General features: G+C 38.7%; 1 protein-coding gene across 13 annotated transcripts in view; it reads right to left on the bottom strand.

Annotated features, from left to right (window-relative positions):
• Positions 1 to 12971, bottom strand: part of NEBL (nebulette) — a 376575-nt gene that overhangs the window by 90283 nt on the left and 273321 nt on the right. For 11 of the 13 annotated variants that reach the window (XM_044928163.2, XM_025264433.3, XM_044928167.2 and 8 more), the window contains one exon: positions 9269 to 9379. The exons of the other annotated variants lie outside the window; for them this stretch is intronic. In XM_044928163.2, coding sequence (XP_044784098.2) covers positions 9269 to 9379 — 111 coding nt within the window. The remainder of the gene's footprint in view (positions 1 to 9268; positions 9380 to 12971) is intronic. 13 annotated transcript variants of the gene reach the window in all.

Genomic DNA, 12971 nt, shown 5'->3' with positions numbered 1-12971 from the left:
AGGATATCAGGCTTGGGGATACTCCCCAGGAACAGGGGCTGATGCTGAGGCACACAGAGCCACAGGCTCCTGCTCTGTGCTCCCTGCAAGGATGTCTGAACATGGGTGGTATAGAGACAATGTGGCCTGAGCAGACTACTCACCTTCCTCCACCTCACCTGTGACTTAGGGCTGAGGGAAACTCATCTGACATCTCTCAAACGCCTGCACAATGTATTTTCTCCCTTCTTCAGCCCATCCGAACCAGGAAAGAATAAAACTGTTATGTAGCAGAATGTGTGTGTGTGTGTGTTTGTGTGTGTATATCAGAATATATATATATTCAGTTTTATATAAAATATATATGTATATACATATATTTTATATAGAATATATATGTGTATATATATTCATATGTGTGTGTGCGTGTGTGTGTGTGTGTATATATATATATATTCTGAATAATCCAAAACTAAATGCAGCATTTTCTGAATAATCAAACCTTAAATGCTTACTGAATTCTCCAGCAGTCTTCTCATGGCAAGATGGTGTTCTATATAAAACTGCTTTGAATAAGAAGAAAGATAGGGGTTCCTAACAGTCATCAACCCAGGACAGGTGCAGGCCTGAGGGCCCATGATTTATTTTACCTCATTTTACTTAATGTTTTGTTCCCTATCGTGTCCTCAGAGGACAAGAGAGAATGAAAAACATGGCAGAGGGAGGAGCAATGAAAGGGGAAGGGGCAAAGAGGGAAGAAGGAAGAAGATGGGAAGAGGAGGAGAGGAGGAGGAGAAATAAGAAGTCATTTTAGGCAGTTTATGATGTGAGTGAGTGAAAGTCGTTCAGTCATGTCTGACTCTTTGTGACCCCCTGGTCTACACAGCCCATAGAATTATTCTCCAGGCCAGAATTCTGGAGTGGATAGCCTTTCCCTTCTCCAAGGGATCTCCCCAACCCGGGGATGGAACCCAGGTCTCCCGCATTACAGGCAGATTCTTTACCAGCTGAGCCACAGGGAAGCCCTGTTTATTATGGACCAGGTACATATTAAGGACTTCACATTCACTGCCTCACTCACATATGTCTTAAATGAATGACTCATAAGGATTTATATTCATTAAACCCAAGTTGCCTTTATTACTCTTCTATTTCAATTTTTTTCTTAATTTAAGCTAGTTATTCTCACTAATGAACATTAGACTAATTCTAATAAGTTCCACAAAGGAAACAAATGGACTTTTAATGAACACTGCACTAAACCAACCAAATGATTTCAGGGAAAACTATATCTCAACAATATTTTAGTCTGTTCCCAGGAGGAAAATGTATATTTCTCCATTTCTTTAAATCTCTTATTATAGCTTTCAGTGAAGTTTCATCCTTATCTTCTATAGGTCCTATATAGGTTAAAACACAACAATTATGACAATATCACATTTATACATTTATTTTGTACTCAAGATAAACTGCTGTATATTTTGGCAGTATGTAATATTTTCAAAAAGACCAACTATGGTTTCTTCCTCAGGAGCACCTAGGATTATTACTTTACGTGCTTGATCTCTTTTTCTTGCCTTTTTTTTCCCCTCAGTGAATTTATTCTTTGCCCATTTCCATGAATCTGTATCATTTTCCTAAATTACTCCTTTGTTCCTTTGTAGTGGACATGTGTTCTTTATTTTTTTTTTTTAATCCACCTTTGGTTGTTGTTTTAGTCACTAAGTCATGTCCAACACTTTGCGACTGTGTGGGCTGTAGCCCACTAGTCTCCTCAGTCCATGCAATTTCCCCAGGCAAGAATCCTGGAGTGGGTTACCAGTTCCTTCTCCAGGGGACCTTTCTGCCCAAGGAATCAAACCCTCATCTCCTGCATTGCAGGAGAATTCATTACCACTGGGAAACCCAAAAATCTTCCAGGTACTTTTTATTTGGAAACTGCCCCTCCCCTGCTCCCTCCACGTGATTTGGTGAGGCGATCAGAAGCAGCCTTCCTTTCTGGTGACAGGAGTGGCCACGTGACAGGCTATCCAATCAGATACTCCAACCCTTTGGAAATTATGATTAAATAGAGGGCAGACACATAAACAAGTAAGGTCAGAGTCATTGATGGATCTGAGGCTGGGGGAGAAACAACTGCTGTCCTTTCCTCTGGGATTGGCCACAGTGAAGATGATTTAGTTTTGGAAATACCAGCCTTGAGACCAGCTAGACAGATTTGATCTGCAAATGAAGTCATGGAGAAGGAAGAAAAGCCAAGAGATAGGGAAAGAAGGGGGTCCTCGTGACACTGTGGAGCCTCTGGAGCCAGTTATGCCTGAAGGTAGCTTTACGCAAACCAATAAATTCTCATTTTTCACTTGAGCTAATGTGAGATGGATTTCTGTTACTGAATCTACAAACTCCAAATGTAGCCTCCATTTCATATGTTTCTCTGCAATGTCAAATCTATTCTTTATTGCCTCCAATAGAGATTTTAATTCTATCACCTGAAGCTGCTGCTGCTAAGTTGCTTCAGTCTTGTCCGACTCTGTGCGACCCCATAGACTGCAGCCCACCAGGCTCTGCCGTCCCTGGGACTCTCCAGGCAAGAACACTGGAGTGGGTTGCCATTTCCTTCTCCAATACATGAAAGTGAAAAGTGAAAGTGAAGTCCCTCAGTCGTGTCTGACTCTTAGCGAGCCCATGGACTACAGCCTACCAGGCTCCTCCATCCATGGCATTTTCCAGGCAAGAGTACTGGAGTGGGGTGCCATTGCCTTCTCCACCTGAAGCTAATACAATATTGATAAATAAATTATAGTTAAATTTAAAAAAATTTTAATTCTATCAAAATCTGTCATGGAATTTCTTCCTTATATTACCATGTTCACTTTCACTCTCAGCTTGCATTTTCATCTCATTTTATTGTCTTTTAATCTCAGTTTATTCCCCCCTAATAATCTTTCTACTTCTGTTTCATCAGGCCATGTCTTTTGCATGTTCCTTACATTCACGCAGGGTATGTGCCGGGTACTGTAGTTCTGCACACTTTAAACACATGAATTTAGTAAATCTTCACCCCACCATTGTTGTGCCAGCCTGTACTCAACTCAGCTCCATCAACACTCCCTCCCAAGGCTGGAACTAGTTATCCAGAAGAATCTTCTTTCTTGTACCATTCTTGGTTGGACTTGGCCAATAACAGAAACTTTCAATTAGATATTGAAAATGAAGTGAAATGGATGCCTTTATTATCCATGTACAGCCAGACTGAGCACTGAGCAAAGGACTCCCAGTGACTCTGCAGCAAGCTTTTCATGTTTTGACAACAGTGATCTGAGATTCTTCAATAGGTGAGTTCATAAACTAGACAAAAGCCAAACCTCCACCATGATGGTCCTTAGTGAAATGCAATTACTTGGAGATGTGAAGATTGAGAACTGAGGGATGGGAGGCAGCATGGAAGCCACAGACAGACACCTGTGGAGCCAAGGGCAATGTGAGCAGATAGAGTAAAAGAAATCAAATCCAACTGGCCCCAAACTTATTCATTCCCTTTACTACTCTGGAGAAAGTTAAAACAATTCTTGGTGAGAAGAAACTGCGGGATAGGATAGCTTTGTAGGATAGAAGTGAATAGCATGATCTGTATTTAGCCATAATCTCAAAACACCAGTTTAGTCATCCTCAAGAAATTCTTTTGTCATAAACTTTCACATTAGAGAAGCTCTCCAAGGTCATTAAGTAGGCACATAGACTGGAAATTACATCTTAATAAGGCTTATTTCTGTTTAGGTATGTTGCATGTAAAAAACTATTAAATAATTAAGTCCTAAACATTATTTTTAAAAGAAAATATAAATCTCTGAAATATAAGTAAACAGAGGACCTGATATTCATCAGAAAACACATTTTTTTCAATTTTCTAAATGATGGAGCTTCATCATTATTAGCAGTATTATCATTGTTGATAAAAGCATTTTAGAGATGATAAAAGTTTCCATGTTTATGATTAATTTTATCACCACCACAAGAACACATGTATACCTGTGGCGGATTCATTTGGATATTTGGCAAAACTAATACAGTTATGTAAAGTTTAAAAATAAAATAAAATTTAAAAAATAAATAAAAAAAAAAAAAGAAAGCAAACTAGATATTATTAACTATTCTGACTTCAGTTCAGTTCAGTTCAGTTCAGTCACTCAGTCATGTCTGACTCTTTGCGACCCCATGAATCACAGCACGCCAGGCCTCCCTGTCCATCACCAACTCCCGGCGTTCACTCAGACTCACGTCCATTGAGTCAGTGATGCCATCCAGTCATCTCATCCTCTGTCGTCCCCTTCTCCTCCAGCCCTCAATCTTTCCCAGCATCAGGGTCTTTTCAAATGAGTCAGCTCTCCGCATCAGGTGGCCAAAGTACTGGAGTTTCAGCTTTACTATCAGTCCCTCCAATGAACACCCAGGACTGATCTCCTTTAGGATGGACTGGTTGGATCTCCTTGCAGTCCAAGGGACTCTTGAGAGTCTTCTCCAACACCACAGTTCAAAAGCATCAATTCTTCGGCACTCAGCCTTCTTCATAGTCCAAGTGTCACATCCATACATGACCACTGGAAAAACCATAGCCTTGACCAGATGGACCTTTGTTGGCAAAGTAATGTCTCTACTTTTTAATATGCTTTCTAGGTTGGTCATAACTTTCCTTCCAAGGAGTAAGCGTCTTTTAATTTCATGGCTGCAATCACCATCTGCAGTGTTTTTGGAGCCCAGAAAAATAAAGTCTGTCACTGTGTCCACTGTTTCCCCATCTATTTCCCATGAAGTGATGGGATCAGATGCCATGATCTTCGTTTTCTGAATGTTGAGCTTTAAGCCAACTTTTTCACTCTCGTCTTTCACTTTCATCAAGAGGCTCTTTATTTCTTCTTCACTTTCTGCCAGAAGGGTGGTGTCATCGGCATGTCTGAGGTTATTGATATTTACCCTGGCAATCTTGATTCCAGCTTGTGCTTCTTCCAGTCCAGCGTTTCTCATGATGTACTTTGCATATAAGTTAAATAAGCAGGGTGACAATATACAGCCTTGACATACTCCTTTTCCTGTTTGGAACCAGTCTGTTGTTCCATGACCAGTTCTAACTGTTTCTTCTTGACCTGTATACAGGTTTCTCAGGAGGCAGGTCAGGTGGTCTGGTATTTCCATCTCTTTCAGAATTTTCCACAGTTTATTGTGATCCACACAGTCAAAGGTTTTGGCATAGTCAATAAAGCAGAAATAGATGTTTTTCTGGAACTCTCTTCCTTTTTCCATGATCCAGTGGATGTTGGCAATTTGATCTCTGGTTCCTCTGCCTTTTCTAAAACCAGCTTGAACACCTGGAAGTTCACGGTTCACATACTGCTGAAGCCTGGCTTAGAGAATTTTAAGCATTACTTTACTAGCATGTGAGATGAGTGCAATTGTGTGGTAGTTTGAGCATTCTTTGGCATTGCCTTTCTTTGGGATTGGAATGAAAACTGACCTTTTCCAGTCCTGTGGCCACTGCTGAGTTTTCCAAATTTGCTGGCGTATCAAGTGCAGCACTTTCACAGCATCATCTTTTAGGATTTGAAATAGCTCAACTGGAATTCCATCACCTCCACTAGCTTTGTTCATAGTGATGCTTCCTAAGGCCCCCTTGACTTCACATTCCAGGATGTCTGGCTCTAGATGAGTGATCACACCATCATGATTATCTGGGTCGTGAAGATCTTTTTTGTACTTAGAAATGAACAAAACCTAATATACCTATTTTAATACTAAATTCTAAAAGCACTGTTTCTGTAAGTCACATCAGGGAATTACAGGATAATAAATATTTTTCCAATTTTTTTTAGTGATTTACTTATCCTTAAGATTTTTTTCTTTCTGATGGAATAGAAATTTTGTCTACTGATAAGTTTTTATTAATGTTAAGAAAGTACATATATCATTCTTGGAAAGAGCATTATGTCTTGGTTTCCCCTGATGAAAACCTCTTTCTAATACACATTGAATTGATTACCAATATGGTATTTTGGGAAAACTTACCACTCTAATTTCATCACAAATCTACGCAGATCACATTATTTATAAAACTTAAAATGGCAGCTAGAATTTGTTTAACTTAACTTTAGAAGTACTGCTCTTCATGCCTCTGATAAGATTGATGAAAACTAATAACGTTACCGAGGTTTTCATTTCAAACCCATCTTAAGGGGAAAGTAACAGGATAGGATATCTCCAGTTTCTTTAATTACATTAGAAAAATTTGGCAGGGGTACATCCCTGAAGATACAAAAAAAAAATAAGTCAGATGAGGTGTTTTAATCATTTTTTGATAACAGTACCAACAAGATAGGTGGTTAAATGGGTTCAGGAACCTTGTGAATATGCCCTTCTGACCTAAATGCTTCTTAACATAAATTTCATATTGATTTGACCTTCTTAGAAATCTAACCTCATTTCATTGTTTTGAATTAACAATGATATCACCCTAAACTCTTAAATCACTCTTTAAAACTGAAGGAGGACCAAACAGAACTAGTATTTTCTGAACTGGCTCTTCAACAGAGCTCTTTACATATCATATCTAATTTATCACTTGAAAGAGCTCTCTGAGGTAGATTTCATTACCCCAATTTACATATGAAAAAAAACCCCCAGATTTGGAGATACGTGTAACTTGTCCAAGTTTATCCAGGCAACATGTGGCAAAAGAAGCCTTTTATCCCTGGCCCGACTCCCAACTCCTTTTCTGACCTATGTGACAGTGGAGGATATTATGAGAAATTATTCTTTCCTGTTTCATGATCATTGAACTTGGGGGTGAAAGAAAAGACCACTGCCCCCAGAATACTCTTCATCTTGGAACTCTCAGTTATTCAGAGGTGGAAATTTAGTCGGCTAGTCACAAAGAATCTCTTCCCAGCCTCCTTATTCACATCTCCAAAGGTATAAAGGACAGTCAGCTTCTGAAAGAAAAATGATTCCATCTGGCCCATTGATCAATGTTCTAATAAAAAGTCTGACCAGAATGGAGGTAGGAATTAAAAGCTTTGAACTGTAATTGTCCCAGTTTCTTGGTTCTCTAACAGACATCAGAAAGTTGACTTGATTTGGGTGGAAACATAAAAAGAAAAGCCAAGATGCTGACATGTATTGTTTCTAGGAAAATCAGATACACATGTGACAACACATTTTGTTTTAAATTAGTAAGTCATTAATATAGTGCAAAGAGACTTTCACATTATGAAAAGGTAATTCTGTTAGTTAAACTCTCTACAAATGAATTTCATTTTACTGAAGCCTTATGGGAGACACAGTTTTGTATTTCATGGAGATGCTGTGGCCTCACCTACTGAACCAAGAGACATTCTTGCCTTCCTGTGTTTTTCAAGACCCACAATTAAATTTCATATCGTAAGGACAACAAATGTATTATTCTAAGTGACTTGACTCTAGGGGAATATCAACTACTTCACAGGTAGAATACAAATATCATTCTCACTTTAAATCTGAGTAAACAGTCTTAAACACTTTCTAAATCCTATTATATGTACAAACTTTGCATGTAAAGGTTGAGCCGAGCAGGCAGAGGAATGTAGGTAAACACATCCTTCTCCCGTAAGTACACAGTGCTGAATGGAGGAGAAAGGGGCTTGCTACTCTATTCCCTCAATCCCTCAATCAAAGACCTTTTAAAAGAAAAGGCAGAGTTACAATAATAACCTCAGCTCCATGATAAGGAACGTCTGTATTTGAATTTCATTGAATTATAGAGTTAGATAGTGTCTCCTGAGGGTCTATAAAATGGCAGCCACCTCCCCAGACCACCATGACCACCCTCTAAACCACACCATTTACAGAAATTCAAAGTTTCTTCAGCTCAAAACAGTGGAGGTTCATGGTCTCAGCTTTTCTCTCCCACAAGAGCACTGGATCCATTGAGAAATCTAATGATAACCTATTTTGACCTATATTTTAAAAATTTCATTTAAAATCTTGACACAATAACCAGAGAGTGACCTTTAAGAGGGAGGCAGCAGATTATAACAGAAAGAGTGGACTGGGGAGTTTGATTCTTCAGTCTCATTTTCTTCATCTACAAAATGGGAATCCGTACATGGATTCTGTGAGAACGGGAAATGATCAAAGTCTTGGCACAGCTCCTCGTGCACGGCCGTGCTCACTAAGTGGTTGTTATTATGGCTGTGATAGTCGTTGTGTAAGCAGAAGTTCTTATAAAGCCTCCTGATAAAATGGCCTTGCTGGTAATTACAGACATGTAGCTTCTTCATCTCTTATCAATCTGAAACCATCTTAGAAAAGCACTTTTGGTATTGGCATATGTTTATACATTTGAATTAAAATGTAAAACCTCACTCAGTTCTTACTTAAGCATTGACCTACTGCAATTTAATATCAGATGACTGTTGCCATCCTACAAAGAGATGCTGCACAGCTGGGGCTCTGGAGGCACAATTCAGTAAAGAACTAAGTGATGGGGCTGAGCCTGTGTGAAATGACAAAGATGCTTCAGGTACTTTGCAAAGAAAAGGGAGCTTCCTGACCCAACAAAGGCAAACATTTTATCTTAACTGATTCTAACCCATAAAGAACCTGACAAACACTGCCTACATTCCTTCTAGAAAGCAAAGAATTCATGATAAGGAGACAAATAAGCTTCCACTGCAATTTCAGGAAAAAATATTCTTCTAGGCCCCCAAGACAGTAGTGCTAGCTAAGTAAACACATGAAAGCGTTGATGTACTAGCTACTTTATAGCCAAAGAAGAAATATGTTTGCTACAGGCTTGTTTCGTCTCTCTGGGCTTCTGCTTCTAAGCTGGCCATCAGGCATCTATTGTCTTCCTGCTCCTCTTGGGTCTTGTGACCATCTGCCCCCACACACATTCCAAAAGAAATTGTAGTGGGGTTTAGTCTCCCTAGCATCCCAGTTCTTCTGCAGTTCTAGACTGGAAACCATGGGAGCATTGCCATCATGACAAGGAAGCTATAGGAAAGGCTGCTGGAAACCTGATTTCCAGGTCTGCAAGAAGTACATGACATTTTAAAGGCATTCTACAAGGTTCTAATAACCATTGAGAGAATAATTCACATGTACTTTCTGAATGGACATGGAGAGATAAAGATTAAAAAAAAGATTTAAAGTCCTTTTTGAACAGGAATGTTGTAACATTTAAACTTCAACAACTTATCCACTAGCCCTGATGTGAGTTAACTACAATTTTCCAGAAAATCATGAGGAATAGCTTGCTTACATTACTCTGGTGCTTATTGACCTCCATGGCATGTTTGATCTCAGGCGGCTCCTTCATGTGGGCATAATCTGAGACTCCTTTGGCAGCATCATGCTTCTGCCTGTAGGCAATCTGAAGAAAAAACCAAATAACTGTTAGTTTCATTTGGAGGTGTATGAAATTTCTTACCCGTTAAATTTCAGTATTTTGCTAGGATTTTACGTAGTATTTGGTCAAATTTGCCTAAGCCTTTATAACACAATAATATACACAATACTTTAATCTTTGTGCTTCTGTTTAGACTAATTCCAACTCTGAGTAACTTATTTCAAAAGTTTTTGTCCACACGCTAAAATCCCCACTTGTATTCCTCTAGCTTAAATCTCATCTACAGTTTTGGGAAATCTTTCTACAACCAAGAGGTTTTAAGGTAATATATGTTCAAGGTTTAAATCCTGGGAAAGTAAATAACAAAACTAGGGAAACACTTGGATATTTAAAAGTGAATTGTTCATTTTTTAATTGACTGTTATAATTTTACGGAGGCACAACTATAATATTAAATAAACCTTATTAAAAGCCCTAACCTTTGGGAGAAAATATAATGCAAGTCTCATATATGTCAAGCCTTGTCCTCTGTTAGAGAAATAAGCATCTTTGCAATGCCACCCATCACTACCACATTAAATCTGCCCCACACCTGGTTGGAGAGAAGACATGAGAATAATCAGAAGTATTTCAGAAGTAGAAATAACCAAATTCAAAAACAGAGTTAAAAATTGAAGATCCCTAAGAAATCAAATTATGCCCTTCCAGGTAGTCTATTCCTATATTATCCTGTTTATTTCCTTCATAAGTTTAAATTACAAGCTTTCATTTTTATAAAATTACTTGTTTTCTGTCTTCTCTTACTAGAATGCAACTAATTCACTAAATCCTTATAACCCAGAATAGTGCTTGACATAAACTGCAATAAACATTGCTCAATGAGTGAATAAATTAATAAATAACTGAATAAATGAATGAGAATAAAACAAGAATAAATTAATGAATTACTTTTAAATTAAAATATATGTTAAAAGTTTAATGATAAGATGTTAAATGGAATTGGAATTACTTGGTGCAAAATGTGTGTGCTTAGTGCTCAGTACAACTATCCAAGTTCAAATCTCTTTTCTGACTTCCCCACCCAGGTTTTTTTTTTTAACTTCCAGTGAAAGAGAACTCAACCCAGGCATCACAGTTTCTAAATTTTGAAGGTTCTAACACAAAGTTCCTCCTTTAAAGAAACTCAAATCTATCTCCCCAGCAATGCAACTGTTTGGCCATACAGGAGGATTCTAGTTCACAGGACAGAACTGTAAATGTGGGAACCCAGCTCTCAGTGATTTCCACTCCCAGACTATCTGTGCAGATTTAGGCACTAAATCCCTGTATACTCTGCTGCTGCTGCTGCTAAGTCGATTCAGTCGTGTCCAACTCTGTGCGACGCCATAGATGGCAGCCCACCAGGCTCCCCCATCCCTGGGATTCTCCAGGCAAGAACACTAGAGTGGGTCGCCATTTCCTTCTCCAATACATGAAAGCGAAAAGTGAAAGTGAAGTCGCTCAGTCGTGTCTGACTCTAGTGACCCCATGGACTGCAGCCTACCAGGCTCCTCCATCCATGGGATTTTCCAGGCAAGAGTACTGGAGTGGGGTGCCATTGCCTTCTCTGCTATATACTCTACACACTCTCAAAAGTACAAATTCCAACTGTTCCACCTCTTTGTTAAGGTGTCCAAAATATACCAGATATGGCCTGACTGGTCCCAATTAGAATTCTTCAATTTACTCTAGGTTATCATCTCTAATGTGCTATATGCTGTTAATACATCCATAGATCATGCCAATTTTCTTTTGATTACTATGTTGAGATTTCTGTCAACGAATGCCCCTAAGTCTTGTTCACTCCTGCTTAGCTCTGTTCCTACATATGATTATTAAACCTCCCATATAGCACCACATGTTATTCCAGGGATAATTCATCTTGCTAGAGTCTGTTCACTGATTTTATCCATTGGGAAATCTAATTTTGATGAACATATCTTTAAAATGTTCACCAATTAATTATGTTAAACAGAAACCCATTAAGAACCTCCATTCAGGCTGAGAAAGTGCATCATCCCAGTTCCATTACATTCTATAACTTGGTGGCGGGAGGAGTTTAATGGGTGGCCAAGTCTCTTAAGCCGAGGAACAACTTTTATGAGATCTGCTATAAGTAAAAAGAACTAGCATATGCCTGTCTCCTTTCTGCTGGATGCCGGGTTGATTCTGTGTTTTTAACTGTGGAACTTGTGACATTATAAACATAACCAATGCAGCTGATCGTTTTGTGGGTTATCATAGAAGTAGTGAGTCATCAAGCACAATTTTAAAGAGCACTCTTTCTTAAAAAGGCTATGCAATTTTCTACTCACTGCATTAAAATAGTCATTTCATTTATAGCTGCTACTAAGCACCACTTTAGAATTAAGATTACATCAAATTGGAAGCAGCTGAACTTTAATTTATCATATTAATTTTCATCCTTAAAATAGCTAATGGAAACGCATGTTGAGCTAATCAATTTTCTAATAAATTTGATTTCTTAGGATGTGTCATTATTGTGTAGCATTTCCCCAGGTTAACACTGTGTTCTTCATACCTTGTGAGTTAAGGTTGCTATGGCCCTAAACACCTAACTAGGGGAAGATACTTGCAGTAGTCTTATATAAACTATATGTAAATATGTTTACACAAGGAATATATACATTTATCTTATATATTTCATCTTATATGTTTATATCTCATCTCTACATGTAAAAGATGTATTATATTTCTGATTTGCAGTATATTTCATAACTACTAGACAGGTACTGAAGTGAAAGTGGCTCAGTCATGTACAGTTTTTTGCGACCCCATGGACTATATAGTCCATGGAATTCTCCAGGCCAGAATACTGGAGTGGGTCACCTTTCCCTTCTCCAGGGGATCTTCCCAACCCAGGGATCGAACCCAGGTCTCCCCCATTACAGGCGGATTCTTACCAGCTGAGCCACAAGGGAAGCCCAAGAATACTGGAGTGGGTAGCCTATCCCTTCTCCAGCGGATCTTCCTGACCCAGGAATCGAACCAGGGTCTCCTGCATTGCAGGCAGATTCTTTTCCAACTGAGCTATCAGGGAAGCCAATCCCATAACACAGGCAGCCCTGAAGCTCCGGAAACAGGACCTTGTGGCCACTGTAGATACAAACATAAGCTCTCATAAATCTTTGCCGTTCAGATGCCTGAGCAGCCTGTATCACTTCTATGATAAGGGATTATTTAGCCTCAGCGTGAGACAGCCCCTGTGAGAAGGGTCTCACCACTTCATGGCATAGTCCATCCATTTCCAGAACCTTTCTTTGTGATCTTTGTAAAATTTTTAGTGAGAGTTATCTAACAATATGTCCTCCTAAAATCTCCACATCTGTCTCTCTTTTTTTAAAGGGATTTCTATGTATCAGTCATTTTCTATAAGGAGCATTAACCTTGTCACTTCAATCTCAATATAAGCATTTGAGAACGTTTGCAAATTGATTTGAAGATAATAATTTGTCCCAATATCAAAAGTTTAGGATACTTTTCACTAGAAACTGGAACATGCTTACATTTTAGAATTTGCCTCATATTCTAATTCAGGTTGCCACAAATCTGATAC

This window comes from Bubalus bubalis, chromosome 14 (genome assembly GCF_019923935.1).
Source record: "Bubalus bubalis isolate 160015118507 breed Murrah chromosome 14, NDDB_SH_1, whole genome shotgun sequence".
In the NCBI taxonomy this organism is placed as follows: Eukaryota; Metazoa; Chordata; class Mammalia; order Artiodactyla; family Bovidae; genus Bubalus; species Bubalus bubalis.
This window is presented reverse-complemented; position numbering and strand designations above follow the sequence as displayed.